This window comes from Tasmannia lanceolata, unplaced genomic scaffold, assembly GCF_043159265.1.
Source record: "Tasmannia lanceolata isolate RefF3 unplaced genomic scaffold, GAP_Taslan_0.1 ptg000005l, whole genome shotgun sequence".
Classification (NCBI taxonomy): Eukaryota; Viridiplantae; Streptophyta; class Magnoliopsida; order Canellales; family Winteraceae; genus Tasmannia; species Tasmannia lanceolata.
Genome location: NW_027518682.1, coordinates 9,937,768 through 9,965,324, shown reverse-complemented (window position 1 = coordinate 9,965,324; position 27,557 = coordinate 9,937,768). Strand labels below are relative to the sequence as shown.

The following is a 27,557-nucleotide window of genomic DNA, read 5'->3' as shown; positions in this document are numbered from 1 at the left end:
GCCCTCACAAGCTCCTCCCAAGGGATAGTTTGGAGAGGGAGGGAAGGGCACAGGTTGGCGGAGAAGACTTCCCGCACAGGCACCTTATAAAATCCCCTGATGTACACCTCATGGGGATTTTATATGTTGTCTGCATGTAATCACACGTACTTTTAAAACATTTAGTGGACCTACATGCTTGAATGATGCAAACCATTCTTTTATTTGGCCGTGCCTATAAAATCATCCCCGTAGAATGCTCCTAACCATCTAATATATCCAAGAATGACATTACTGAAATCTCTTCAGATCGGAGGGTTGGTATAATCCTACAGAGCACAACCTATTTAAGACCCAACCGGCTAATGGTTAGGATGATCCAACTACGTGGACCTCACTCCATTTAAAAAAATACGTGCAAGTAGGTGCGGACCGCCTATAATATCTCATGACTCACTATCAACCTCGTATCAAGTTATCGTGGTAGAAGGGGCTCCCCCATTTGAAATTAATAAGGCTTCTCTCAAACCTGTAACTACATTAAAACACAAAGAAGGCAAAAGTTATACCTGATTCATAATATTTTTAAAACACAGCATGGGGACCATACTGTGCAATGATTTCTAACCTTTTTCTTTAATCTTTAAACATGGAGGGAGCCGTCACGGATCATATGATGTGTTCAATCAATTCATTACCTGCAAAATTGAGCTCTATTTATATAGTCACACTGTCACGCACCCTTTTCTTTCTTTCTCTCTATTTCTCTTGCCCTTCTGGCTCTCTTGCCACTCTGGTGTTTCGGTGTGTTGCTCAATGCGTGACCCAGAATGTTCTTTGGGGCACGTGCCATACACACAGACTCTATTACCAATCCTACTTTTCTTTTTTTCCTGCTTGTGTTGGGACTTGAACAATGTCTCTCTTCTTTCAATCATTATCAAGAAACTTTCTCATTAAAAAAAGGTTTATCGAAGCTAAGTGTTAATCAATGTATTTAAACTCAATGTATATTTATATTTTTAAACTCAAATGGGCTCCTCAGAACAGTGAGTGGGGGCCCACGAGAGGACACTGCGGAGGTAGACGGCAAGTGCCGGCGGAGCAATTGCAGGGACGGTGTCAGATGTCATTCTGCGCCATTAATTGGCACAAGGAACTGACACGTGTCCGAGCTCTTTATGAGGCTTTGTAGGTGTCTCGGCTAGCTAAAACCCTGAAAAAGGTTCTGTTGCATTGGGGAGCGAGGGAACTACGCTCTAATCAATGTACGAAAATATCCTTACTTTTTTATTATATATTAATCCAAGGGCATAAACTGATAAACGAATTTGCATGGAGTCTTAGAGGCTATTTTGGTAAATTCAAGCTTTAAGGGTATTTTGGTAAATTACTAGGCTTCGCAAACGTCATGAATCTTCTTTGACTTGAAGTCAACAACATAAAGAGTGTTTGGATTGCATTTCTAAGCCGTTGATTTTGTTGTCCATTAAATACGCGAAGTTAATTTTCTGGGTATCCGTATGCTGTTCTATAATATCAACGGTCTTGATTAAAATACGCGTCCCCTTGTTGGACCCGAAGATTGTCATCCCACCGTTGATCATGAAACTGACTATTTACTCTTATGTCTGTCTCGCCCCCACGCCCCCTCTTGTATCAAAGTTTAAATGAAAACTATCTAAAGGGAGATGATCAATTCGCATCCCTCTAGGATAATTCGCACCCCTTTGCTTTGTTTGGTTGCTTGAACCGTTGGGAAGAAAAAAGTTATTCTTGTGGTTATTTTGGTTCAACGGATTTCGTGCGGGATTATTTTGGTTCCTGGGATCTTTTTTTTCCAGTTTTGGGTTTCATGCGGGGTTATTTTGGTTCATGGGATGCTATTGTGCCCACTATATCACCAGCAACCAAACGTGGGTTTCCTGCATAAGTTCCACAAAAGTCTGAAGAACCAAAAAAATTAAAAATTCCGGCACCAAAAGGAGCATATCGGGCGTATAAAGTTCCAGCGGGCGAATTATCCTACAGGGTGCGAATTTATCATCTACAAGATCTAATTGAAGAGAAAAAGAAATAAAAATCAAACGGAGGATTTGGTTGGTTCTGAGTCGCAGCTCCCAAGGTGGACAGTGTGAAAGCGGCTTCTCCTTACTGCTTAACGTCTTTAAGCAAACATTAATCGTAAAATGGAGCTTTATCCGACTCTACGATTGCTCTGTTTTTAGCTTTCTGCAACAAGCTTCTTTTTTTTCTTTTTTCTTTGGTGGGGGCTTAAAAGTTAAAAGACCTTTCGTTTTTCTATATACAGATTTTGTTAATTCTCTCCAATCTGCCCTAAACCGGCTCTCCCCGTACGGCCGGTTAAATCATTTCGAGAACCGGGAATACGGCCTTTGTCTATTTACACCTTTTCCGCGTCTCATCTCCGTACCCGGTCGCCTCACCGCCGTTTCTCTCCCTCAATAAAATTCATTTTTTTTCTTTTTAAAATACTCTCTTCTCATTTTCGTTTTTGACATACAACTGTCCCTCTGAAGTCTCAAACTCAGGTTTCTTCTATGTGGTAGAGAGGACTGTTTTGAGCATTTTCACCGACGTTTCTTGTTTTTCTTTGTTTTATGCTTCCATGGAGAAGAGATTGCTGCAGAAGAAGAAACTTATCTTCTTTTCGGTAATGGCGGTAGTTTCGTCTCTTATGAATGCCTCTTCTCAGATACCAAATGAAGGTATGTACGTTCGTTTATTCTATTCATCTCCTCGTCACCACTCATACTTTCTTTGAAAAGCTTTACAATCCGAGTAGGTTTCTTTTCTGTTTTGCTTCTTCATTTTTGCCTTGTAATGAAGAGCATGTGTTTCATATCCCTACTGTTTTTGGAAAGATCCTTTGAAGCTGAAACTTTAGAAAGATTTCTATAATTTTTTCGAATCTCTCTGATGTTTAGTAGTCACTGTTTCATATGGATTCCTGTTGATTGTGGCCAACATTATCTTCTTCAGCCTCTTTATACTTTTTTATTGTTGTTTATTATAGTTGAGTGGGATGAATAGATGATTGATTGTGCAGGAAAAGCTCTGATGTCCATGAAGGCTTTCTTTAGCAATGGTGCAGATGAGCTACTTGACTGGAATGACGGTGGGAACGATGATCATTGTTGGTGGCGAGGCGTTAGTTGTGACAATGTCTCATTCTCTGTTCTATCCCTGTAAGTTTAGTTCAGGTTTTCTTTTTTTTCTTTTTTACGTGGTTTCTATAGGTTATTTTTTTTTCAAGTTACCATTTTATATAATATGGACTTGTCTTTTCTGTGAAGGAATCTCTCGAATTTGAATCTTGGTGGGGAGATTTCGCCTGCAATCGGGGATTTGTTGAGCTTGCAATCAGTGTATGGATTTCTTGTAATTATTTTGGCTATGTGCCGTCGTTTATTTCCTGGCTTTTATAAATTTATAAGAAAGTGATTGTTTCTCGTAATGTGCAGAGACTTCAAGGGGAATCGCTTGACAGGGCAAATTCCTGATGAGATTGGGAACTGTGTTTCTCTACAAATCCTGTAATCTTTCTACTCTCTGTTGAAAATAAGAAGGTAGTAGAGATTTTTCTCTTCTTAGATGACTGGATGAATAAGGGTGGTTTTGTGAATGCAGGGATTTATCCATGAATTTGCTCTATGGTGATATTCCATTCTCAATATCCAAGCTTAAACAACTTGAAGAATTGTCAGTTGCTTCTCTAGAATGCTTATTTATGTTGATTGATTATTTAGTCAACCATGGCTTGCAACTATGTTTGGTATTGAAGCTTCTTAACTTGTTTTAAGTGCAAATTTTCAATGCAGGACTTTGAAGAATAATCAGTTAACTGGCCCCATTCCTACAACCTTATCTCAGCTCCCAAATCTGAAACAAATGTGAGTTTTTTTGCCCCTTTTACGATTACTAGCGAACTTCATACATTTTTTTGTGTTAATAGTACGTGTTAACTCGAGAAGTTTTTAATTGTGGAGAATCAATAGGCTATGGGACTATTTGTGTTGGCTTCTTTTAAAAAAAAAAAAAAAACTATTTGGATGTTGGTATTATATAGTTGGTAATGGGTTTTGCTGAAAAAATTGTACAGTGATCTTGCCTCAAATAGGCTTACTGGTGACATACCTAGGCTCATATACTGGAGTGAAGTGTTGCAATACTTGTGAGTTCTTGCTAACTACAATGTCTCCAATTCTGCATTTTTTCGTACTTATTGATCTGTTGCAATGTGTGTTTTAGGGGTTTGCGTGGGAATTCATTGACTGGAACATTGTCTCCCGATATGTGCCAATTGACTGGCTTGTGGTACTTGTGCGTGGTTATTTTCCTATCCCACATCCATCGTTCTCTCTCTAGGTAGCATGACTTATTTGTCCCTTGTTTGAACTACCATCTACTGTTGTGCTGCAGTGATGTAAGGGGCAATAACCTTGCTGGGACAATACCTAGTGCCATTGGAAACTGTACCAGTTTTCAAATATTGTATGTTTCTTCACAAATAGCATCTATTTGTATTGACTGCCATAGTTGTATAGCTTGGATAATCTTTCTTCATTTGCTCATGTTCTGTTGTTTATCATGGATTCCAGGGATATTTCTTACAACCAAATTACTGGAGAAATTCCTTACAATATTGGTTTTCTTCAAGTGGCTACCTTGTATGTACACTTCTCTTTCTGTTCATGTTTTCTTACTTTAGTTTTAAATCTTAAGAAACAAGGGTATACCTTTCTGCTGGTTTTCATTTGCATGCAAATTTAGCATTATTTTTGCATTGTTTAAGACCTTTTTTTTATCAGGTCGCTTCAAGGGAATAGGCTTACTGGGAAGATTCCAGATGTGATTGGTCTGATGCAAGCCCTTGCTGTTTTGTAAGTAATTTACACTTTGATACCGTTCGGATCAAAGATTGTAATCCTTAGGGTTGTTGAAGAAAAACACAAGAAGTAGAACTCTTGCTAAATGCTTAGAAAAGCCTTTTTTTTTTTTTTAAACCAAAAACTATCATCCCCTCTTTGCTCATTCTCATTGATATATTTGGAGATACAAGAAGTAAATGAGATACATGGAAAATGACTTACCAATAACTTCTATACCCCTATTCTCAATACCCTATAATAACTTCTAGGACAATTTTCATGACAATACCATTTCTGAAGTAGTCAAAATACAAACCCAATGAGTCTTAACAAAGTCCCCATAAATCATTAAAGAAAGACTTAACTAACACGTACTAAAAACTAGACATAGTAATTGCTTATCTAAATTCCGATGCAAAACCCAAGACCAAGTTAAACCACATGGATGTGCCACATGGATGCCAAATGACATTATCCTAAAGTGCCACTTGGATATGCCACTGTATCACACTTGGTATTGTCAATACTCGAATTTACCCTTCATGGATTCTTTGGACAATAAGCTGTAGTTTAAAATTTTCTTATATTTGTCATATCACCTAAATCTTCTTGCTAAATGCTATAATGTGAGCCTGAAGACTTTGTGACGTTCAAGGATTTCCTCATATATTAGGCCTTGTAGAAGTACTTCCAGGGTTTGATGGTAATACAATTAAACAGAGAATAAACAAAAACTACAATTTGACAGCACACAAGATTTACGTAGTTCATTAGGTTATGTGACTAATTCCATGGCTCGCTTACACTCTGCATAGTTGTTTTTTTTTTTTTTTTGAAAGTTTTTTTTTGTTTCCACTATATGCATAGTTTACCTGTACAAGATATAGTTTACAACCAAGACCTTGTATAAAATCCCAATCCTGATCTCAGAACAACAGTCCCACCATGGCACATAAACAATGCGATCTTCACATGTTGAAAATCCCTCTAATTTGTATTTCAGGGCTTCGGTAATCCATGAGGGTTGACATTATACAGAGGGCCATTTGGGCATGCATTGTAAATTGTAGGGGGGGCATCGAAATGTAATGGAATAGAAATCGAGACATTAATCTAACATCTTTGGTCTTCCCACACCATTGACAAGTACATTGACAGGGGGCATTTTGCTTTAAAAGGATCCATCTGTTGTATTTTAACTAAGTTTGTGTTGGAAACCAATTATTACATGCTGGTTATAAGGAGCCTTTTGGGGCTGTATTGTAATTATTGCATACTGGTTATAAGGAGCCCTTTTGGGACGTATTTTAATTGTAGGGGGCACAAAAATGTATTGGAATATAATTCATGACATAAATTAATATATTTGGTCTAGCTACATTGACAAGTGCAATTTCCAGGGAGGCCTGCTTTCCAGGGATACATTTTTTATAGTATATTGAAGTTTGTGTAGGAAAATATTTAACGATTCTATTCTTCATCAAGGCCGATGAAGAAAATACATGCTGGTTGTGATTTTAAAATGTAATATTACTGAGCCTCAATGGATAGATCATGTCGGTTTTTTTATAACCTTCGGTTATTGTTGGAAACTTTTTCCACTATTTCATTCTAGGGATTCAAGAACTTTTTCCAGCAGTGTGATAATACACAGCTGATCTGATCTTATATTTTATTCTTTAACATTTTCATCATTTTGTTTCTTCCCATTTTTGTTTGCCACTGCCATTATACTAACATTATAAAGTTTCATGAATTTGCTTCTTGTTCAGGGATTTAAGTGAGAATGAACTTGTTGGGACAATTCCTCCAATACTTGGAAATCTGTCCTACACTGGCAAACTGTGAGTTTTAGTCATACTTCTCATCCAATTACTTTTAGCCTTTTGCACTTCTATTCATTGATTGTATTTTTTTGGGCTCTTGATGTTCTGAAAGCTACTATGGTTGATGGTTCCCTTCCCAGGTACCTACATGGCAATAAGCTTACTGGGTCAATTCCGCGGGAGTTGGGAAACATCTCAAATCTTAGCTATTTGTGAGTGTTCTTTTACACATACTGTTTTTCAGTAGGTTTTCTATATGTAATTGTTCCTTTTCATGTGCAGGCAGCTGAATGATAATCAACTAGTTGGTGGCATTCCAGACGAGCTCGGCAAGCTTGAAGATTTGTTTGAACTGTGAGTTTATGTAGTGACTGTCGATCTCTTTGTTTTGCATCCATTTAACTTGGCCGTATAGAAACAACTTTTGAATCTTGATTATGTTAGGAATCTCGCTAATAACAATTTGGAAGGACCTATTCCACGAAACATCAGCTCTTGCAAAGCTCTAAATCAATTGTGAGTCATTCTGCTCAAGCAACTTTCACTGGATTTGGGTCTAGTTCTGATTTTGTAGCTTCTCGTTTCAGTAATGTGTATGGAAATCGATTGAATGGTCCGATTCCTTCGGAGTTCCAGAAGCTACAGAGTTTAACATATTTGTAAGTATTAATCGACTCCATAATTTCTAGGTAGGTAAATTTAGTTTCTCCTCCTTTGTATGGTCTACTGCGGTATACAAGGTGGTTGTGTTCCAGATCCAACTAAGTCATGAAGTCAATGTAGATATTCAATTTATGTCTTCCTTTGAAGTTCATATTTAAAACTGCAGAAACTTCTCATCAAACAATTTCAAGGGAACGATTCCAGTTGAGTTAGGTCACATAATCAATCTTGATACACTGTAAGTTTGGAGTTTCTTGTTTGATCGAATTGTATAAAGATATTTGTTTATAGATTCTCCATCTTGATTAATGGACCTTGTTTTTACATCATCTTTCATAATCAAGAGATCTCTCCAACAATGATTTCTCGGGACATATTCCAGCTTCTGTGGGTGATCTTGAGCACCTTCTTCAATTGTAAGATTATATTGTGAGATTGTTGACTTTTGCCCATTTTTCTGTTATCTTTCTTGGGCACATCTATTCTGACACTGTTATATACATATATATACGCTGTAGGAATTTCAGTAAGAACCATCTCAACGGACCAATACCTGCCGAATTTGGGAACCTTAGAAGCATTCAAGCTGTGTAAGCTACTTAAGTATACAGTCATGCAAGTGTTACATCTGATTCCTATAACTGATTAACTGAAACTTGGTTTCAACTTGGCAGTGATATATCTTACAACCAGCTCTCTGGTGGGATCCCTGAGGAATTGGGTCAGTTGCAGAATGTTGAGTCTCTGTAAGATCACTACCCCTTGGGAAATTTTCTTTATGTATTTCTAGAATCTAATGTTTAGTAAATCTTGTATTTTAGGATTCTGAACAATAATAATATACATGGGGTGATCCCAGATCAGTTAACCAATTGTTTCAGTCTGCTGACTCTGTAAGTTTATTTGCCTTTTTCTTTTCTAATTATAACTTGACTGAGTTCCTTTTATAGTCCTTAGCTGATCATATACTTGAATTCAGGAACCTCTCCTTCAACAACTTGTCAGGAGATATTCCTTTTTCCAAAAACTTTTCAAGGTTTCCATCAGAAAGGTAGAGAAATTAGTGATATTCTTCACTGTGTTCGTTTTAATTCTAACTCTGTGTTTTTTAGTTTCCTAGGGAATCCTTTTTTATGCGGCAACTGGTCAGGATATTTCTGTGGAATATATCCCAGGGTACCCAAAGGTAGTCCTTGGAAACACTTCATTTCGTGCATTTGTCCTCCTCAACTCATTTAACTTTCCATATCTTGTGTTTTCTCTATTGCAGCCATTATCTCCACAACTGCAATTGTCTGTATAACGCTGGGCTCCGTCACACTACTATTGATGATCATAGTTGCAATTTATAAATCCAACCAACCAAAGCAATTTATAAAGGCTTCTAACAAAACTGTTCAAGGTATGTATACTTAAGCGAAGAGCATCTCTTTACATTGTGTTACTCATTGTTTCTACTGCTTGTTCAGGTCCTCCAAAGTTGGTTATCCTTCATCTGGACATGACTATTCATAATTACCAAGATATAATGAGAATCACTGAGAATTTGAGTGAGAAGTACATAATTGGCTATGGTGCTTCAAGCACGGTATATAAATGTGTACTCAAGAACTCTAAGCCAATTGCCATCAAGAAGCTATACACTCATTATCCTCATAATTTGCGAGAGTTCGAAACTGAGTTGCAGACAATTGGTAGCATCAAGCACAGAAACCTTGTCAGCTTGCTTGGCTACTCACTCTCCCCTCATGGAAATCTTATCTTCTATGATTACATGGAAAATGGCTCCCTCTGGGACCTACTTCACGGTTGGTAGCTTTGACTCACTATTTATTTTCTTCTTGTATCTCCGTCGATCTTAAAACATTGTTATTCTGTAATATCCCCTAACAGGCCAGTCTAAGAAAGTGAAGCTTGATTGGGATACACGTCTGAGAATAGCAATAGGTGCAGCTCAGGGTCTTGCTTACCTTCACCATGATTGCAACCCTCGTATCATTCATAGAGATGTTAAGTCCTCTAATATTCTATTGGATGACGACTTCGAACCTCACCTATCTGACTTTGGGATTGCGAAATGCATCCCATCAGCTAAAACCCATGCTTCTACCTATGTGATGGGCACAATTGGCTATATCGATCCAGAATATGCTCGGACCTCACGACTCACTGAGAAATCTGATGTTTATAGTTTTGGGATTGTTCTACTGGAGCTACTCACTGGAAAGAAGGCTGTAGACAACGAGTCCAATTTGCACCAACTGGTAGGTTTATGCTTTTTTTAAGTTTCAAACCCTTGTTAGTGGTTGTCGGTTTGATGTGTCATCCTTGAGATTGTGATTTCTGTTATCCCATTTCAGATTCTCTCTAAAGCAGATGATAACACAGTTATGGAAACAGTGGATTCGGAGGTATCTGTTACCTGCACTGATCTCAACCTAGTAAGGAAGACCTTCCAGCTTGCATTGCTTTGCACAAAAAAGCACCCTTCCGATAGGCCCAACATGCTCGAAGTTGCACGGGTTTTGATCTCATTACTTCCTGTGGCTCCCTCCAAACAATGTTCGGTGTCTCCGAAGGTTATTAATTATGCCCGATGTGTTGTTGACACAGAAGGAAAGCAACATGTCAAGCCCAACGACAGCTTCTCTGATGAGCAATGGTTTGCGAGGTTTGGAGAAGTTATATCCAAGAGCACCCTTTAAAATTGTGTTCCTACTAAAGGAAGAAAAAGTCCCAAATTTTGTTTTTGGCGGGTTACTAACTGTATACTCGAAAATCTTCTAACATGTTTTTGTAGTTCTCCAGTTGGAGCAGACCTTTTTCTGTAGATCTCCAGTTGGAGCAGGACCTGAGACGCGCTTAATGTGATATCTTTTATACTGATAGTGTTAGCTTATAAATCACCAGTATTGTTATTTTCACCATTTTTATTTCCAATGTTAGTGTTGGTGTTGCAATTTGTGGGATGAAACCAAAGGTTTTATATTTGAGTTTCGGTTTCGGTCATCAGCACATAGGAAGCATTTCGGTGTAGGTATGAAATTTCTTAAAGGAATCTTGTTGTTTTTTCTCGTTTTTACAAGTAGAGTTGTTTTTTCAGGTTTTTTTTATTTCAACCGAAACATGATTAACACTAAACTGGACAGCTAATTTTTTTAAGAAAGTTCTGGTGATATTTTTGCCTCCTGCATGCGTTGAAAATTAGTATGATAATGGGAAATACTTTTTTTAAAGTAGGAAGTAAGATTAATTAAAATTACATAGCGAACTTTAAAAAATGTATTTTAATTGAAACTAGATATAAAATTACATCCTAAACATGGATCGGAGTTAAAAAAAACAAAGAGAAGCTTGTTTGTGTTGAAAAAGGCTAAAATAGTTCGGAAAACATGGAGCGTGTGAGGTTGTGTAGGGATCTTCAAGTTTAATCTTGTGGAATTTTGAACTTGAATTTGCCTCCTGTATGTTCTATGAGGAAAGGATCAGAGCGAAAGGTCTCGGGTTCAAACCTCCTTATAGCAAAAATCCATATGGAATAGTCAGCCCAAAGTGGGCCACATGTGCCACGTGTTTGCGCCTTTCTCCAACAAGCTTAAGCTTTTGGAGAAGATGGTAAGTTAACATGGTATCAGAGCCAAAGGTCTCGGGTTCAAACCTCCCGGATAGCAAAAATCCATATGAAATAGTCAGCCCAAAGTGGGACCACATGTGCCACGTGTTTGCGCCTTTCTCCAACAAGCTTAAGCTATTGGAGAAGTTGGTAAGTTAACAATGGATACGTGTTGGGTTGGTTTCTTCTTATTCTTTGACCGTGAAGATAAAACCAATACAGTTTAATAAGCCTAGTAGGAGGCAACAACGAACCATATCATTCCTAGCCATTTAACATTTACCCACAGTACCTATCCGGAAGAGTGCTATCATATATCTCTATCCTACTTTTGTAATAAGACCCTATCAAATAACAAAAAACTAACTTAGTGTACATTCTAAGTACACAACATAGAGAAAATTCATGTTGTTTCCCTGGTTTTTCGATTCTTTCTTCTATATAATTCTCTTATGTTAAGATAATATAGGATAATACTAGTCTTAAGGATGTTAGCAGTGTCCATTGAGAGTTTGTAGTAAATTTGCTTGTGCTCATTATTGTTATGATCTCACCTTAAGTCTTTGAAAACTTCTGAATTTTGATTAAAAAAAAAATTTGAGATTTTAGTATAAAACTTTATAATAACATAATTGAAAGCGTTGGATCACATCTTGAAACATTCTCCCATTTTTTACCATTTAAAATATTTTAAAGGGTGATTTGGAATAGAAACTCAAGTGTTGAATAAGGGTTGACTAAAGATGTCTTGGACCAAATATGAAGGCTCTTTTTGAAGGGTTATTACAGTTCCATGGTGGAGGACATGAGGGTGATTGGCTCGGCAGCTGTCAGATTTTGGTTTGGATTTGGCATGCCAATCCATGTTTGGTTGCCAAAATGCATTGCTCCTATTTATTCCCTTGGATTTCTCTCATGTAATGATTGCTTGTCTATTTCTTGTCTCCTTATTCCAAAAGCAAAGAATTATGGTTGGATTTTCTATGGAATGATGCTCTCTATCTCTCCCTCATCTCTCTCCATATATTGGTAATGACACAGCTTACTTTTCTCCTAATCTCCCATTATTTGCCGCGCAACGAAACTCTAGTACACAATTTCCAAAAGTAATTCTAGGCAAATCCAAATTCTTGTTTCTTCCCTTTGACTTCCTATTCCACTACTCTCCGAGCCAATCCAAGCAACCAAACGTGGGCTATCACAAGCCAATTAAAGAAGAAAGGATAAGCTGGGTTTGTGCTGTCACTAAATCATGGTTGTGCCGATATTATTTCCCTTTGTGAAAGTGAGCTAAATATACTTTGACAGATTTGAAAGAAAATAACTGATTAGCATAGGAACATAAGGCGTAGAGGTGGTAGGGGTAAATTAGAACTACGTTTCAGTAGGTCCCAAACAGAAGAGCCTGGTAGGGGTAAATTTGAAGGTCCCAAACAGAACACCCTATTTTTCTACAACACAACAGACAAATCCTTTATTTAATACAGTTGGGCAAAATCAGGGCCACTGTTTTGCACAATCCTAAAGGGCTGTTCATCTCACGAAGTATAAAAACCCATGAATTTATTTATATACACACCGCATTCAGCTTCCATTCTGCTTGTGTTTTTTTTTTTTTGACTCTTAGCTTTGTATGCTCTTAAGAAACCTCCTCTTCAGGTCTCTCGGAATCCTTATTGTTCTTTGTTATGGAAGAAACAAAGGAAAGAGAAGACTGTTTGGTCCATCTCCTTATGTCATAAGCGGCCTTCTTGAAGTCCTTCTTCTCCTTGCCATTCATTTTAGCAGCATTATTGTGTCTTTTCTTTGTAATGGCGATGGCAAGATCGTTTGGAAATAATGAATGCCAGACAAATGCGTGAAGGAGGGTAGAGACGAGCAACACGGAGACCATGGTGGAGGACATGAGCGAGAGTGTCACGGCCAGTCCTTTGCTTAGGATACAGGGAACATATTCCGAGTACTTTATAGTGGCCAACGATGCTGTTGTCATCGGAAAGGTGTAAGACCACCACGCTACTGAAAACCTATACAAAATGCACACAACGTTATAAACACCACAGACTCTCTTATAACCTATGTCACCCCATCTGCTCGGCCTGAGTTGCAACCCTACTAATATGGTCATTTCGGCGTGAACAAATTATTTGACATTTTTGTAGGAGTCTTACCTGAAGCCCCAGAAGAAGTTGATGCGAACGACGAGCGAAATGTAGAGAAACAAAGCAGTGAAGTAACAAGTCCTTGACACCCCATCGAACTCTCCATAGATGGCTTCCCAAGCTATGCTAGCTGCCGCCGGGGCAGCGATAAACATGGAATACACGGGGTGCAACTCCTTCGGCAATGCTTCACTCGACGGCAATCTCTGATACAACGTCACAAACACCACAAGATAATGTGCAAATCCAATGGCCCAAAAGAACTTGGCAGCCTCCTTCCACCCCGCCTTGCAAGCCAAGATAGCACCCACAAAGTTTCCCACTACCGAAAGGTGGGATGATGGGTTCGCCACCTTAGAAAGGCGCCGCTTCCCACCGGAAAGCCATTGTCCATAGATCTTGAGCTCAAGAAAGAAGACAGGTGCCATGAAGATGCACCATACAGCAGGGTGAAGTTTTCGGTGGCCTACTATAATGGGTGGTGCACCTATGGCCAGGAACATACAGACAATCCATGGCGCGAAGAAGAAGTTTACTCGGACGGGGTGGTAGTATTCCCTTTTTATGGCTTCGAAGTAGAAGATGCATTTAAGTGCGTAGGTTATGGAGATGGAGAGGATAGCGATGAGGGCGAGGATCCAGAGGAGAAGGTTGACTAGGGGGGTTATGTTAAGGAATTGTGTTGCAGGGCTTGTGGCCAAGGCACCCCACAAGATGGCTTGACTGCTTAGTCCTAGACATATACCAAAGCAACCGATTGGGAATCGAAGGAGGAAGGGCCACTTCTCGTCCTTTGGGAGAAGAATGTCTTCCGAATCCTGCATACAAGATTATAATCGCCAGTTGTTACTCTTGTTGTGATCCACAAATTGGGAACCGTTTGATCAAAATCTCACTTTTTTTTATCTAGTAGCCGGGAGGGAACCTTAAAATTTTATTAAAATGTAAAAAGAATTACAAGAGAGGACATACCACCTGACCTCTATATCCAAGAGAAAAACTCGACTTGCTTACAACGAATGTTAGGACTTAGGAATTCCCAAAATCTCACTGTTGCTTGGATCATTTTCTATTATATATAGACTACATGTTTGGCAAAATAGCCCCAATATAAAAGAGAATATCACAATATTTATAGGGCAATGATAAATTCGCACCCCCTGTTGTATGCAAACGCACCCCTTATACCATGATTTGATGTGAACAGTGCTCAACTTTAATGCTTTTTGACATCAAATCACATTATCAGAGGTGCGTATGCGTACTCAGGGGGTGCGAATTTATCATTGCCCTATTTATACTATGTTATGTTTTTTTATAAAAAAGTTACTAATTTTATTAAGAAACATATAAATGATTACTAGTGCACTTAATTCAGTAAAGATTCCCCTGTATAAAATGAGGCAATAGATGCTCGTAATTTGGCTAGACGATTACCCCAATAGGTGGCATGTCTAGGAATTAGAGAAAAAGAGAAACTACTATCATTAATCTGAACCATGAGACTGGATAGTCTCCACAGACTGTCGCAAATCTCTTTAGCCCACAAAGTTGTGTTAGACGAGTCGCTCTCTACTTCCAAACTACCCTTCACCTACCTGATGAAAATGGTCAATCCTTACGAACCTTGGCTTTTATGGACTTAAGATATGGATTGGGCCTGCAAAGGAGTAAATTATGCCACCCAAAAAAAAGGGAAATGATATATATTTTCCCCTCCGACGGATAAAATACCCCCTTTAACATTATTCGTTAAGTTTTAAAGGCAAAGAAAAACATTAAAGGGGGTGAATTTATCCTCAAGCAGTGAACCATTTTCACAGAAACCGTTAAAGAAGGGGATTTTATCCATTTAGGGGGTGGAAAATATCATTTCCCGAAAAAAAATCCTAAGAACACCTCACCTCCATCTACCTTACATACTCATATTTATATATTAATATAACTTGAAATCAGGGGCCATCGTCTTCTTCAAAGAGAGAAAGAAAAAAGAAAAACGGTTGCATCTATCAAAACAAGGGGTGTGAATACAAGTTCCTAAATCCTTTTTGCAAAATGCATTGAAGGGAATATTTGTGCTTGCATGATTTTCTGGCCAACTGCAAGCAAACCGTACTCATTTTATACTACCTTTTGTGGAAAAAGACAGAGATGAAGAAGACAAAGATTCCAAATTTACAAAAAGAGTTTCAATAGAAGAAACACTACCTTGACTTGGTCGAGTTCAGGACCTCTCAAGGCCGCAAAGTATCTTCCAGCATTTGGAACACTTTGGTTAACACATTCTTCCAACCCTCTTAAGGCATCCAATTTCTGAGAATCCACGTCCGTCTCCTTCACAGGCAAGCTAGAGTTTTGCTTATGAATGCCGGATTTCGTCCTGAAAATGCTGAAATCCCCCTTCCTCCCTTCTCCACTACTGTTGACCGCAGCAAAACCACTCAAACTCCTACCCATTCCATCTTCCCTGTTAGCCTTTGATTCTCTATTCAGTTCCGCAAATCCCGTCTCGAGCGAAACCTGCCTGCTGAAACTCCGCTGCGCTCTCTTCTGATCTCTAAATTTCATGGGTTTGTTCAATAATCTGTGTTGATCATCAGACCTTGTTTCTTCCCTAGTAGGAACTTGATGAATATCTACGAAGAGATCCTCAAGGGAGCTTTGAGAGGTTGGTTTTGTGGTCATTTTTGTCAAACGCTTGAAGAACCTCGAAAAAAGAAGCTTGGAGTAGTTGTAGAGATGGTTCTGTGATAATTAATTTATATATGTTTAAGATTCTTACGTCTGAGCAGAGAGTGTTGTGAGTCACGGGAGATGAAGGAGCACTTGTTTTTTGATGGACGAGAGTGAAGCTTTTAAAAGGGATCGAGAGGTCGTTGAGAAATATCACGAGAATGAATGGGAATCGTGTGGTGTACGGCGGAGAAGCTCAGACCTTTTTTTCCGTTGAATAATATAATGCGAGCAGGAAACAGTAGCTGTTACCACGATGGAGGAAATTAAGAGGCAATTGATGCGGGTTGATTTATATATATGCATTCCAGGAATCAGTTCTGGGAATCATTCCGGGAAATCAGTTCTGGGAATCAAGGTTTCTGGGGTTTCACAAAACTCAATTTCCATGGAAGTAAATTACCAGGGAATTCTCTAAATTACTAGGACCCACAATGAAAAACTTCTAGAGACTTTAGTTTAAACTTCTTCAATTTGCTGTAATTGTTCACAACGACCACAAATAATCAATGGTGGGAGTTAAACAAAGTGGGTGTATCTATCAAAATATTTGGCATGTAAGAGTCAGCCTGTCACGGGCGGGCTCACCCGAGCTACGTGGTTTACGGGTGATTGCGCGCTTCCGTGGGCTTGTTCACTTGCTTTCTCAATGTGGGAAAGGAAAAGAAAATAGCAGTTATTTTCACGAGAATTGCAAAATCGCACCGTTTGATTGTTTTCACGAGAAACTGGAAATACAGACGTGTAAATTGAAAAAAATGAGGTGGATATACTGCTTTCTCGCCAAACCCCGAATTATTTTCTCACCAAATACGTCGGAAAACGATTTTCCTTTTCTCTCGGGAAAATTCATCGGGCCAAAAGCCACAAAACCCTCGTCTCTCCAAACCATCTGAAGAACGACGAACCCTCATCTTCTCCGGCCATACCCCATCTTCTCCGACCATCAGCTCGTCTCCGGCAACCATTGAACATACTCCGGCGAAGGTACCTCTCTCTCTCTCTCTATTCTTTTCTTTCCTTTTTTTGTTTGCTGTTACTAGGGTTGATGTGCTTACTGAGGGTTCGTATGGGGGTTTAAAGGAGGCTTCGTTTGGTGGTTTAAATCTAGGGTTTGGCTTCTTTTTTTTACTAAAGCTGAGGGTCAGACTCTTCGTTTGGGGGTTTTACACAAGCTACTAAACTATATCTTGTTTTTTTGGAAGTTCTGGAGAGATCGATCTAGGTTGTATTGTTAATGGAGCTGGATTTTTTGGTGATGTGGATGGGTTTAATCAGTAGTGTTGTTAATCACTACTGATTAAAGTCCGGATTGTCTTGTTATGAGGATGGATCAAGATTGTGTTGTTAATCTACCACCATCTCTGCTTTGATCCACGTCAGATGGGGTAGACGTATTTTTTATGCACTGGATGTGTTTAATCAGTACATGGGAGGTTTAATCTCTGCTCTGTCCCAAAGATGGGGGAGATGTGATTTTTTATCTAGTAGATGTGTTTAATCAGTAGATGGCTTTATTCACTGCTTAATATTTACATGTTGTTGAATGAGATTGTTGCATACATGAACATTAGTTAATGAGAATATTTATCATTTTTGTTGCTTTTTTATTGCAGAAGGCTTGAACTGATTGTTGGTTATGGGTGTTATGGTGTTTTTGGTTATGTAGACCGGGCAAGTGAACAGTGAGAAAACAGGTTTCCTGTCCCAGTTTCTTTTCCTTTCCTTTTCATTTTGCCACGTCAAATTCCTTTCCTTTCTTTTCTTTTCCTGCAGCAGGAAAATAAGTGAACAGAGTCTGGGGGAATAGTCTCTCCAAAAACAATTGGCGTGGGGATGCCCTACGTCGTAAAAAAAAATGTCAACCCGTCAATGATTCAAATTCAAACTAGGAAAATGACATAAGCAAGTTGTTAGAGTTTTAGATGATTTAAAATTAATAAATCAATTCCATTATATCTTGTCCTATTTTTTAGGGAAGTTAGAAGGTGTAAAACATTATGAGATATTTTGGGGAGTGGGAGAGATTTTAGGAACGTATGGAACGTCCACTCTTTTAATATTTATCACGCCTTCTTCTTCTAATTATCTCTTCAAAAAATAATCAGTTCTCTAGAAAACCCCCACATCTTTGTTCTTAGCTTTCATATTGTATCATTCTTTTGCGATACAGGCATGACGAGTTCCTGGGATCAATTCCCTCCACGGAACAAACCCTGAAAGATAGTTGAATCTTGGGAGCCAAACGCAGGTGAATGCAGACGGGGCGTGTTGACTATAAAAAGGGCATGATTTTTTACATGCCTTGATCAATTACGCATAGGTTATTTTTATCCCTTTTTCTTGATTAATTTATTTTTACTAATTTGATTATTTGATTATTATAATTATTGGTAGATTTGAAGACATTCATATTATCAGAAAATTTCTAAATATATTTCTTGACAAATTTCTCCAACAATTTTGAAGTCAATACATATAGGAACTTTCTGCTTTTTTTTAGGACGGAGTGTGTCCCCACCCCCGTTAAATCAGTTAGTGCACGTTTCCCACCTCTCTCTCTCTCTCTCTCTCCACAAACCATAGGATGATCCAAGCGGTCCATTTGATAGGCCACATCGTAAATAGGTTGTATCCCAAAAAACCATTTCCATATGATGATCCTAGCCCTCAGATATAAAGAAAAATTGCTTATTATGGAAACCTCTATAGATTGGAGGGTTGTGATCATCCTATGCAAATGATTTTGGGGGCACAACCCATTTAAGTTATGGCCCATCAAATGGACGGATCGGATCATCATATGGTCTCGACTGTAAACTTCATTTTTAAAAAAATGGGTGGGGCCTAAATTGGGCCTTAATGTTACTGTACGAACCACACCATAGGATGATCCAAACCATGGACGGCTTGGATCATCATATGTTGTGGACGGTACGCTTCAATTTGAAAATTATCGATGGGGCCTACGATTGGGCCTTAATGTTACTGTACGACCAACACCATAGGATTATACAAACCGTGGACAGCTTGGATCATCCTATGTTGTGGACGGGCCTTAATGTTACTGTACGACCAACTCGATAGGATGATCCAAACCATTCATCTGATGGGCCACAATGTAAATAGGTTGTGCCCCAAAATCATTTCCATAGGATGATCACACCCCTACAATCTATGGAGGTTGCATAAGATGTAGTTTCTATTTAGATCATAGGGCTAGGATCAGCCTATGGAAATCAGCGCCCTTAACTTTATGTGGGAAAAATAGTAGTTTCCTTTTCTGGAACGAGTATACTGTTTTCGTTTCGATTTTCTGGGTTAGGTTTTTTTATTGGTTGACTTTCACATTGCGGTTTCTATAGCATGAAGGAGAGTTTAGTCCTTTGGGTATTAGTTTTTGATCCAGGAATTTCATTGAGGAAATTGAAACAGAGCATAACCACTTTTCTTTAGCTTCTCTTCAAATTAAAGTGTTCGATTTTGGATGTTGGTGGTGAAACACCATACCTTATTGGTAACCCGTTTACAATACAAATGAGGTGTTCTTGTGGGACTACCTTTTGCATAACCCTCATCTGGGAGAACAATTTTTATTAGCTTATGAAATTATCAGCTCCTTTTGGTCGCCTGAATTTTTTTGTTCTTGCAACTTTTGTGGAATTTCCGGCAGGAAACCCACGTTTGGTTGGTGGGCCCAAAATAATCCCAGGAACCAAAATAACCCCGCACGAAACCCTAGGAAGGAAAAAAAAAAACTCCCGGGAACCAAAAATAAGCTTGTAGAAGAATTTTTTTTCTTCCCAACAGTTCAAGCAACCAAACAACCCACCAAAGTCCGGTCAACCAAACATGGGATTTTTATTTTACTAGGATACTTCCAGGGAGTTTTTTTCCCCACCAATCTCCCAGGAAGTTTTTTGTTCCACAAAAATCCCAAGAACCAAAAAAATTCCGGCATATGGAAAAAAATTTATTTTTAGCTTGGAATGGAAATTCCAGAATTAAAAAAAGGAATAATGCATGAATCAGGGTTTCTTAAGAGGAATTTAAAAGGTTTTAAGCCAGTTTAAAAGTGTTCTAAATTAATTTCTTTCGAGTATCTGCTCTGCCTTCACCTCGGGGGCACCCTCAAGGTGAGAAGTCTACCTTCCTAGGTGGAAATTTCATTGTGCTTGTTGAGATCTTTAATTGGCACAATAATTGGCTCAATTAGATGTACGCTGAAGGAGATATTATTCTCTTATTTTGTGGAAGGGGTCAATTAGAACTACATTTCGGGAGGTCCCAAACAGAACACCCTTATTTTTTTTATAACACCATACAATTTGTAAATATAAAAATCCATGAATCTATAACCGATCGACAGTAGCTACTGTTTGTTTTTACTCTTGCTTTGTATGCTCTTAGGAAGCCACCTCTTTTGGTTTCTCCAAATCCTTACTGTTCTTTGTTATGCAAGAAACAAAGGAAAGAGAAGACTGCTTGGTCCATCTCCATATGTTGTAGGCCGCCTTCTGGAAGGGTTTTTTCTCCTTGCCATTCATTTTTGCTGCATTACCTTTCTTACCGATGATGGCGATGACGAAATCGTTTGGAAATAAGGAATGCCAAACAAATGCGTGAAGGAGGGTAGAGACGAGCAACACAGAGACCATGGTGGAGGACAAGAACGAGAGTGTCACGGCAACTACCTTGCTTAGGGCACAGGGAACAGACTCCAAGTACTTAATGGCGGCCAACGATGCCGTTGTCATAGGAAAGGTGTAAGCCCACCATGCTACTGTAAACCTGTACAAAATACACACAAAATTATAAACACCACAAACTCTTTTATAACAGCTACCAATTGGGAGTGAGTGGTAGCATTTAAGGTTGAGTTGGGTCGGGTTTCAATCATTTATACTTCATCACTCCCTCTCACTTGTGGCCCCTCTTTTTTGGGTTGGATGTACATGTAGATTTTTAATATCAAGGAATTGTTGGGTTTTGAACTCAGGACCTACTGTGAGGTAATTGTTCTTTTGGATTGTTAAGAGTCTTGTAACCAAAGAAAAAGTTGATACGAACAGCTAGCAACATGTAGAGAAACAGAGCAGCGAAGTAACATGTACTCGCCACCCCATCGAACTCTCCATAGATGGCTTCCTAAGCTATGCTAGCTGCGGCCGGGGGCGCTATAAACAAGGAATACACAGGGTGCAGCTCCTTCGGCAATGACTCGCTAGAGGGCAACCTCTGATACAACGTCACAAACACCACAAGATAATGTGCAAAACCAACTGCCCAAAAGAACTTGGCAGCCTCCTTCCATCCTACCTTGCAAGCCAAGATAGCACCCACAAAATTTCCCACCACTGAAAGGTGCGTTGATGGGTTTGCCACCTTAGAAAGGCGCCGCTTCCCACCAGAGAGCCATTGTCCATAGATCTTGAGCTCAAGAAGGAAGAGAGGTACACTGCAAATGCACCAAAGAGCCGGGTGAAGTTTTCGGTGTCCCACTAGAACGAGTGGTGTACTTATGGCAAGGAACATACAGACAATCCATGGTGTGAAGAAGAAGTTGACGCGGACGGGGTGGTTGTATTCCCTTTTTATAGCTTCGAAGTAGAAGGTGCACTTAAGTCCGTAGGTTATGGAGATGGAGAGGAGAGCGATGAGGGCAAGGAGCCAGATGAGAAGGTTGACGAGGGGCGTTATGTTAAGGAATTGTGTTGCAGGGCTTGTAGCCAAGACACCCCACAAGATGGCTTGGCTGCCTAGACCCATAGAGATGCCAAAGCAGCTGATTGGGAATCGAAGGAGGAAGGGCCACTTTTCGTCCATTGGGAGCGGCAGAATCACTTCAGAATCCTGCAGACAAGATCATAATCGTTAGTTGTTCTCTTGTTGTAATCCACAAATTGGGAACCGTTTGATCAAAATCTCTCTTGCTTGCATCATTTTCTTTACATATAGGCTATATGTTTGGGCAAAATAGCCTCAATAGATAAGAGAATAAAGAGTTGCAAAAAATAGAGAAATGAGGCTGAGAATAAAGAAAGAATAACAGAAAAGGCAGTGTTTCAAAATGCGGATGCGGGTAAAAATGCTGCCAACCCAAATTCCAGTCATGACGCCGTAGAATACACATGTGGTCATAAGACTCATAGGAGATTCAAAGGAGTTTTAATTGACTTTGTAAGGTAAAACCATAGTTATCAAAATGTGTTTCGGCAAAAAAAGGGGACGGCAAAAATTCGAGTTTAATACGGGGCTAAAAAAAAACGTAGTCAAAAAAATGGAAACACAAGAAAATGAGTTTAGAATTTTTGTCATTTACAAAATATGGTGGGGAAAAATTAGAAAGTTGGCCAAAAAGACGTGTTTAAAATGTTTAAAACGCATTTTAAACGTGTTTAAAACGTTTGCCTCAAAAGAACGGAGTTTTATTCGTTGTGAAAGTTTTAAATGGAGTTTTATACGGCACACCAATACAATGCGTTTTTTCAAAAAAACACCATTTAAAACGGAGTTTTGCTAATTATGGGTAAAACACGGACTAAGACAACAACGCAACAAAAGTATAAGGAAGTCCGACGCAGGGGAGTCCATGATGTCGGGGAGTTTGATACTATGGGAGAAAGAACCCAAATATAAACCACAAAAGGAATCAACAGATTTATATCCACCACAACACTGTATTTCTGCAAGCTACTACAAAAGAGAAATTATATGGTGCCCTCCCTTCAAGTCCCATGTGGTCCGTGTGACAAAAGTACCGCTTTGATAATTGATCCAACAGCAACCACTTAAAAAGTGCGCTGCAGTTGGATCAAATATCGAGGGCGGTACCTCCCACACCTAACTTGACGGGCGGGCACCATACAAATACTCCTTTTATAAAAAGGGAAATGATGATCCCCCCCCCCCCCTCCCCTCCCAACGTTATCCGTTAGATTTTAAAGGCAAAGAAAAACGTTAAAGGGGATGAATTTACCCTCAAGCAATGAACAACTCTCAGAGAAACCGTTAAAGGGGGGATTCTATCTGGTTAGATTTTAAAACGTTAAAGGGGATGAATTTATCCTTTAGATTTTAAAACGGAGTTTTGCTAACTATGGGTAAAACACGGACTAAGACAAGAACGCAACAAAAGTAAAAGGAAGTCCGACGCAGGGGAGTCCATGATGATGTGGGGGAGTTTGAAACTATGGGAGAAAGAACCCAAATACAAACCACAAAAGGAATCAACAGATTTATCCACCACAACACTATATTTATGCAAGCTACTACAAAAGAGAAATTATATGGCCGGTGCCCTCCCTTCAAGTCCCATGTGGGCCGTGCGACAAAAGTACCGCCTTTGATATCCAACAGCAGCCACTTAAAAAGTACGCTGCTGTTGGATTAAATATCGAGGGCGGTACCTCCCACACATTGACGATCGGGCACCATATAAATACTCATTATAAAAAGGGAAATGATGTCATCCATTATATTTTAAAGGTAATGAAAAACGTTAAAGGGGATGAATTATCCTCAAGCAATGAACAACTCTCATAAAGACCGTTAAAGGGGGGGATTTTTTAATGTGCAGTTCCTCCGTAGTCGGAGGGCCAGGATCATCCTATGGAGATGATTTTGGGTACAACCTATTTACGTTGTGACCCATCAAATAGACAGTACGTTCGGATTATCCTATGTTGTGGCCCGTACAGTACTACTTGAAAAATACTGGTCTATACGGGCATAAACCGTATAAAAACTCCCTAAATCTTTTTGCTAAATACAAAGGAGGGAACATTTGTGCTTGCATGATATTCCAGGAAATGAAATAATGCAAGCAAGCCATACTCATTTTATAGTCCTCTTTTGACGGAAAAAGACAAAGAGGAAGCAGACAAAAAGCTCAAAATCTAGAAAAAGAGTTTGAATGGGAAGATTACCTTGACTTGGTCAAGTTCAGGCCCTCTCAAGGCCGCGAAATATCGCCCAGGATTAGGAATACTTAGGTTAACAGATTCTTCTAACACTCTCAAATCATCAATCCTCTGAGAATAAACCTCCGTCTCCGTCACAGGCAAGTTCGAGTTTTGCTTATGGATAGCGTATTTCGTTCTGAAAATGCTGAAATCTCCCTTCCTCCTCCCTTCAATACCACTGAAACTTCTACCCATACCATCTTCCTTGTTACCCTTTGATTCTCTATTCAGTAGTACCGGAGATCCGGTCTCCAGTGAAACGTGCTGGCTTAAACTCTGCTGCGGTTTGAATTTCATGTGTTCGTTTGATAATCTCTGTTGATCATCAGACCTTGGTTCTTCCCCAAGAGGACCTTGATGACCTTGATGAATATCTAAGGAGATATTCTCATGGGAGCTTGGAGAAGTTGGTATTGTGGTCATTTTCATCACACTTTGTACAAGTTGTTGAGGTGGTTCTGTGATGATTTATGTATGTGTATGTTTCGTATTCTTACTTATGAGCAAACAGGGTTTTACTACTATCGGGAGATGAGGGAGTGGTTGTTAGAGCCAAGCTAAGAAATAGAGTTGCTGAGAGATATCACAACGGATGGGATGGTGTGGTGTGAAGGAGAAGCTCAGACCTTTTTGTAGAATAAAGTTATAGGAACAGGAATGAGTAGTTGTTACGAGGATGGAGGAAATTGATAGGGAATTTATTCGTTTTCATGGGTTAAGTTATGCATATACGCATTCCAAAAAAAGTGATAATTTGGATCCGTGGAAAGCAGTTGTAGGAATCAAGTTTTCTGTGCTGTTCACACTCAAATTCCACGCAAGTCACGCTCCTTAAAAAGCTATGAAAATCAATATTTTACCCTTCTTTAGATGATTCACATATAAGGGGGTGATTGGGTCGGCTGACATAAGAAAAAACTCCAATTTGTAAGAAAGAACTCCAAACCAAGGGCAGTGATGATAAATTCACCCCGTTGAAGCAGAGTTGCTAGCAAGGGCTAGCAATGGACGCTACCAATCAGCCACTAACCTTCAGTGGAATAACTTTCTCTGTTCATTGGCTAGCAAGAGCAAGGGCTAGCAATGGACGCTAGCAATAAGCCAAACTAACATATCCAGTTTATCTCGTAACATATCTAGTTTATCCTTCACAGCATTTCTCAAAGTAGCATTCCCATAAGCAGAGGATGAAGCCCTTGCTTGTTTGGAGGGTTTATGACTCACTCAAACGAGCCTTTCTAGCCGCATCTAAAATCAGTGCATCCCTACCCTATATCTCACTCAAACGAGCCTTTCTATGCGCAGAGGCATCTAAATCCTAATCTGTAGAATCAATTGGAGAATCCCCATCCGTACCCGAATTGGCTAAATCTAGTATAGTGGGTGTTGTTCCTATGCCAAATCTAAGAAATAAAAATTTGGAAAAGGCATCTCGATGAAAGAGGAGTAAGAACCATAAGGCGATCGAGCACCAAAACAATAGCATAAAAAGCTGCCACAGACACGCATGATAAGGGGTGTGGGGCCAACAGGCCACCACTTTTACCATATATTGGTTCGGACGACCCTCCCATGATATAAATTAGCCAAATATCAACCTAATGATTGAGAAAAAGTAACTAACGTCTCCTGATTTTATGGGAAGTGGACTTATCCAAATCTCTTAAATGGGAGATGATTTTTTCACCCCTCTTGGATTATGAGCCCCCCTTGTCACGTGAATTGTGGACGGTTGCAAAGTTGTCATCTTTATATTATGGGATTTGCTAGGGACCATAGCACAAGGCATTTTGCGGATCCACTGCTGCATGAGAGTGCAGCCACCTCAGATAATAAGACAAAATCTGTTGAAAAATGAAACTGTAATTTGCTCTCTCATGGTTAATATAGGCCAGGACCCACGATGAAAAACTTCTAAACTCTTTAGTTTAAACTTCTTCAATTTGCAGTATTCTCAAGGAACTGCAACGATCAATGACGGGTTAAACAAATAGGGGAAGGTAGGAAGGAGTGTTGTTATAAAAAATGGTTGGGGATAATTTTCTCCACTTTCAATTTCCATAAAGGATAGTGTGAAAATAATTTTTCTCCTATAGATTGAGAGAATGAGGGAGGTATTTAGGACTTTTAATAACACCTAAATTGATTTCCCAAAAGGGGCAATTGTAAAGTGATTTTAGACCAATGGGAGAGGGGAAATAGAAGGGCAATCTTGGAAGTGAATAATAGTTGAGAGAAATTGTAGGAATTTGGAAGGAGATTGGTTTAGGAATCTTACCCTTCCGAAGACTTCAAATTTGTCAGGTTGAGAGAGAAATTTGTTAGGGGGAATACTGTTTTCTCCCAACTTTTTAGCTAGACTTAGGGGCCGTTTGGATATGCGGATTTTAGAATCCAGATTTTTAGTTTGAAACAGTATAAAAGAGGGTTCACAATCAAGCTGTCGTCCTGGCAGCGTTTATTGGATTTTAAGTAATAAAACCAGGTTTTAGAAATCTCAGGAAGGGAAAGGTTTCTAGAACCTGGATTCTCAAACTTCCATAACTATTTCATTTTTAATCCGATTTCAGATTTCTTACGCATTCCAGAAAGCTTTAACGGCGTGTTGGGTAAAATCTAAAAAATAGATTCTACCTATTTTGTAGATGTGGGAGCGTATAAAGCACAAAAAAATCAGAGAATTGTCGTTAGTGCGACCCACGAAGAGTCCAAATCCGAGGATGTTGGAGTTGTGCTTTAGAGGTAAGTAATATCGTGTTATTTTAGTTCTTTGATCTCTAAAATTTTCCTTGTCACTCCCTTAAGGCTCATGAGCTGTGTTAGAATTCGAATCATGTGATATCCTATAATTAGCCCATCCTAAGATATAATTGGGTCTAGCTAGCATGCTTCAGTGTGTTGGTCCACGTGTTTTCAAGTCTTACTGATTCGCCTCTGTTATTGAGATATTATATATTGTTCCACTGCCTTATCTCTATTATTGACATGATATAAGAAATCCTGCTGATTCTGTAACATTCTGTTTGTACGAGCGTCAGCCTATGATCTTTGACAAATACTCGTGATTCATATGAACTATCTTCATCGTTTCTGTGATATTGAGCATTCCACTGATAACATATATCTTTGTTTCTCTGCTTATCTCAGCTTATGATTTTTGACAAACATATGCTTACTTATTTCTGCATGCTCATTGTTTTACTTTGTTATGGACACTTCTTGTGGAGGCTTAGATTATTGAGAACTATGAACCGCCCCGCCAATGGGGCAATAATGCGTTGGCAAATATGTGAATCATGATCCTGTCAAATGAGGGATATACGTTGGCCCTGTCGATAGGAGTTTGTGACACCACTGACCGTCGGTGGAAAATAGTGTCTTTGTGAACCACAGGGCTCTTTAGGGTTCTGTGGCCTTATGTGAATGTGGACTACGCATATGACCCTGAAGTGTTTTGATTCAGTATGTGACTTGTGTCTGTGATATCTTTGACTCCTATCAGAATGTGACAATGTGAAATTCATACTATTCATCCTGTGCTCACTTTGACTCAGCCTATTCAAGTTCTCCCTACATTCCTCTTAATAGATATCTCATGTGATGTACAGGATGAATACGGAAAGAAATGCAAATATTCATCTGGTGGTGATTTATATTTTCAAACAATCTGTTTTTTATCTGCCAACATAGCAAAAAATTAAGCCAGTAGTTCATGGGCTGATGCA

General features: G+C 39.1%; 3 protein-coding genes and 1 long non-coding RNA gene across 4 annotated transcripts; 2 read left to right on the top strand and 2 right to left on the bottom strand.

The window, feature by feature from the left end:
- The first annotated feature begins 1,972 nt into the window (after positions 1-1,972).
- On the top strand, positions 1,973-10,246 carry LOC143876595 (uncharacterized). Its single transcript, XM_077378297.1, has 27 exons — positions 1,973-2,708; positions 3,050-3,188; positions 3,297-3,368; positions 3,465-3,536; positions 3,631-3,702; positions 3,822-3,893; positions 4,103-4,174; positions 4,252-4,323; positions 4,423-4,494; positions 4,602-4,670; positions 4,812-4,883; positions 6,644-6,715; positions 6,838-6,909; positions 6,980-7,051; positions 7,142-7,213; positions 7,285-7,356; positions 7,527-7,598; positions 7,705-7,776; positions 7,879-7,950; positions 8,035-8,106; positions 8,182-8,253; positions 8,340-8,411; positions 8,473-8,546; positions 8,631-8,762; positions 8,830-9,168; positions 9,254-9,624; positions 9,721-10,246. Exons 1-27 carry the CDS (start codon positions 2,609-2,611, stop codon positions 10,063-10,065), a joined length of 2,937 nt encoding a protein of 978 aa, XP_077234412.1. The 5' UTR covers positions 1,973-2,608; the 3' UTR covers positions 10,066-10,246.
- Positions 10,247-12,230: 1,984 nt separating this feature from the next.
- LOC143876594 (guard cell S-type anion channel SLAC1-like) lies at positions 12,231-15,934 on the bottom strand. The gene is made up of 3 exons (XM_077378296.1): positions 15,344-15,934; positions 13,145-13,953; positions 12,231-13,000 (listed from the first exon to the last, which is right to left on the bottom strand). Exons 1-3 carry the CDS (start codon positions 15,818-15,820, stop codon positions 12,613-12,615), a joined length of 1,674 nt encoding a protein of 557 aa, XP_077234411.1. The 5' UTR covers positions 15,821-15,934; the 3' UTR covers positions 12,231-12,612.
- Positions 15,935-16,449: 515 nt separating this feature from the next.
- On the top strand, positions 16,450-17,472 carry LOC143877429 (uncharacterized). Its single transcript, XR_013250618.1, has 2 exons — positions 16,450-16,855; positions 17,074-17,472. It is a non-coding gene; the product is annotated as an uncharacterized LOC143877429 (long non-coding RNA).
- Positions 17,473-20,095: 2,623 nt separating this feature from the next.
- On the bottom strand, positions 20,096-24,317 carry LOC143877428 (guard cell S-type anion channel SLAC1-like). Its single transcript, XM_077379470.1, has 2 exons — positions 23,797-24,317; positions 20,096-21,721 (listed from the first exon to the last, which is right to left on the bottom strand). Exons 1-2 carry the CDS (start codon positions 24,259-24,261, stop codon positions 21,017-21,019), a joined length of 1,170 nt encoding a protein of 389 aa, XP_077235585.1. The 5' UTR covers positions 24,262-24,317; the 3' UTR covers positions 20,096-21,016.
- Between the last annotated feature and the right edge of the window lie 3,240 nt (positions 24,318-27,557).

Coding starts and splice junctions, on each gene's coding strand:
- LOC143876595 (XM_077378297.1), top strand. CDS start 2,609: ATGGAGAAGAGATTGCTGCAGAAGAAGAAACTTATCTTCTTTTCGGTA. Junction 3,703..3,821: donor CTTAAACAACTTGAAGAATT/GTCAGTTGCTTC, acceptor TTTTCAATGCAG/GACTTTGAAGAATAATCAGT. Junction 6,716..6,837: donor CTGTCCTACACTGGCAAACT/GTGAGTTTTAGT, acceptor TTCCCTTCCCAG/GTACCTACATGGCAATAAGC.
- LOC143876594 (XM_077378296.1), bottom strand. CDS start 15,820: ATGACCACAAAACCAACCTCTCAAAGCTCCCTTGAGGATCTCTTCGTA. Junction 13,954..15,343: donor CTGAACTCGACCAAGTCAAG/GTAGTGTTTCTT, acceptor TCTTGTATGCAG/GATTCGGAAGACATTCTTCT. Junction 13,001..13,144: donor AACTTCTTCTGGGGCTTCAG/GTAAGACTCCTA, acceptor CATTTTGTATAG/GTTTTCAGTAGCGTGGTGGT.
- LOC143877428 (XM_077379470.1), bottom strand. CDS start 24,261: ATGAAAATGACCACAATACCAACTTCTCCAAGCTCCCATGAGAATATC. Junction 21,722..23,796: donor CTGAACTTGACCAAGTCAAG/GTAATCTTCCCA, acceptor TCTTGTCTGCAG/GATTCTGAAGTGATTCTGCC.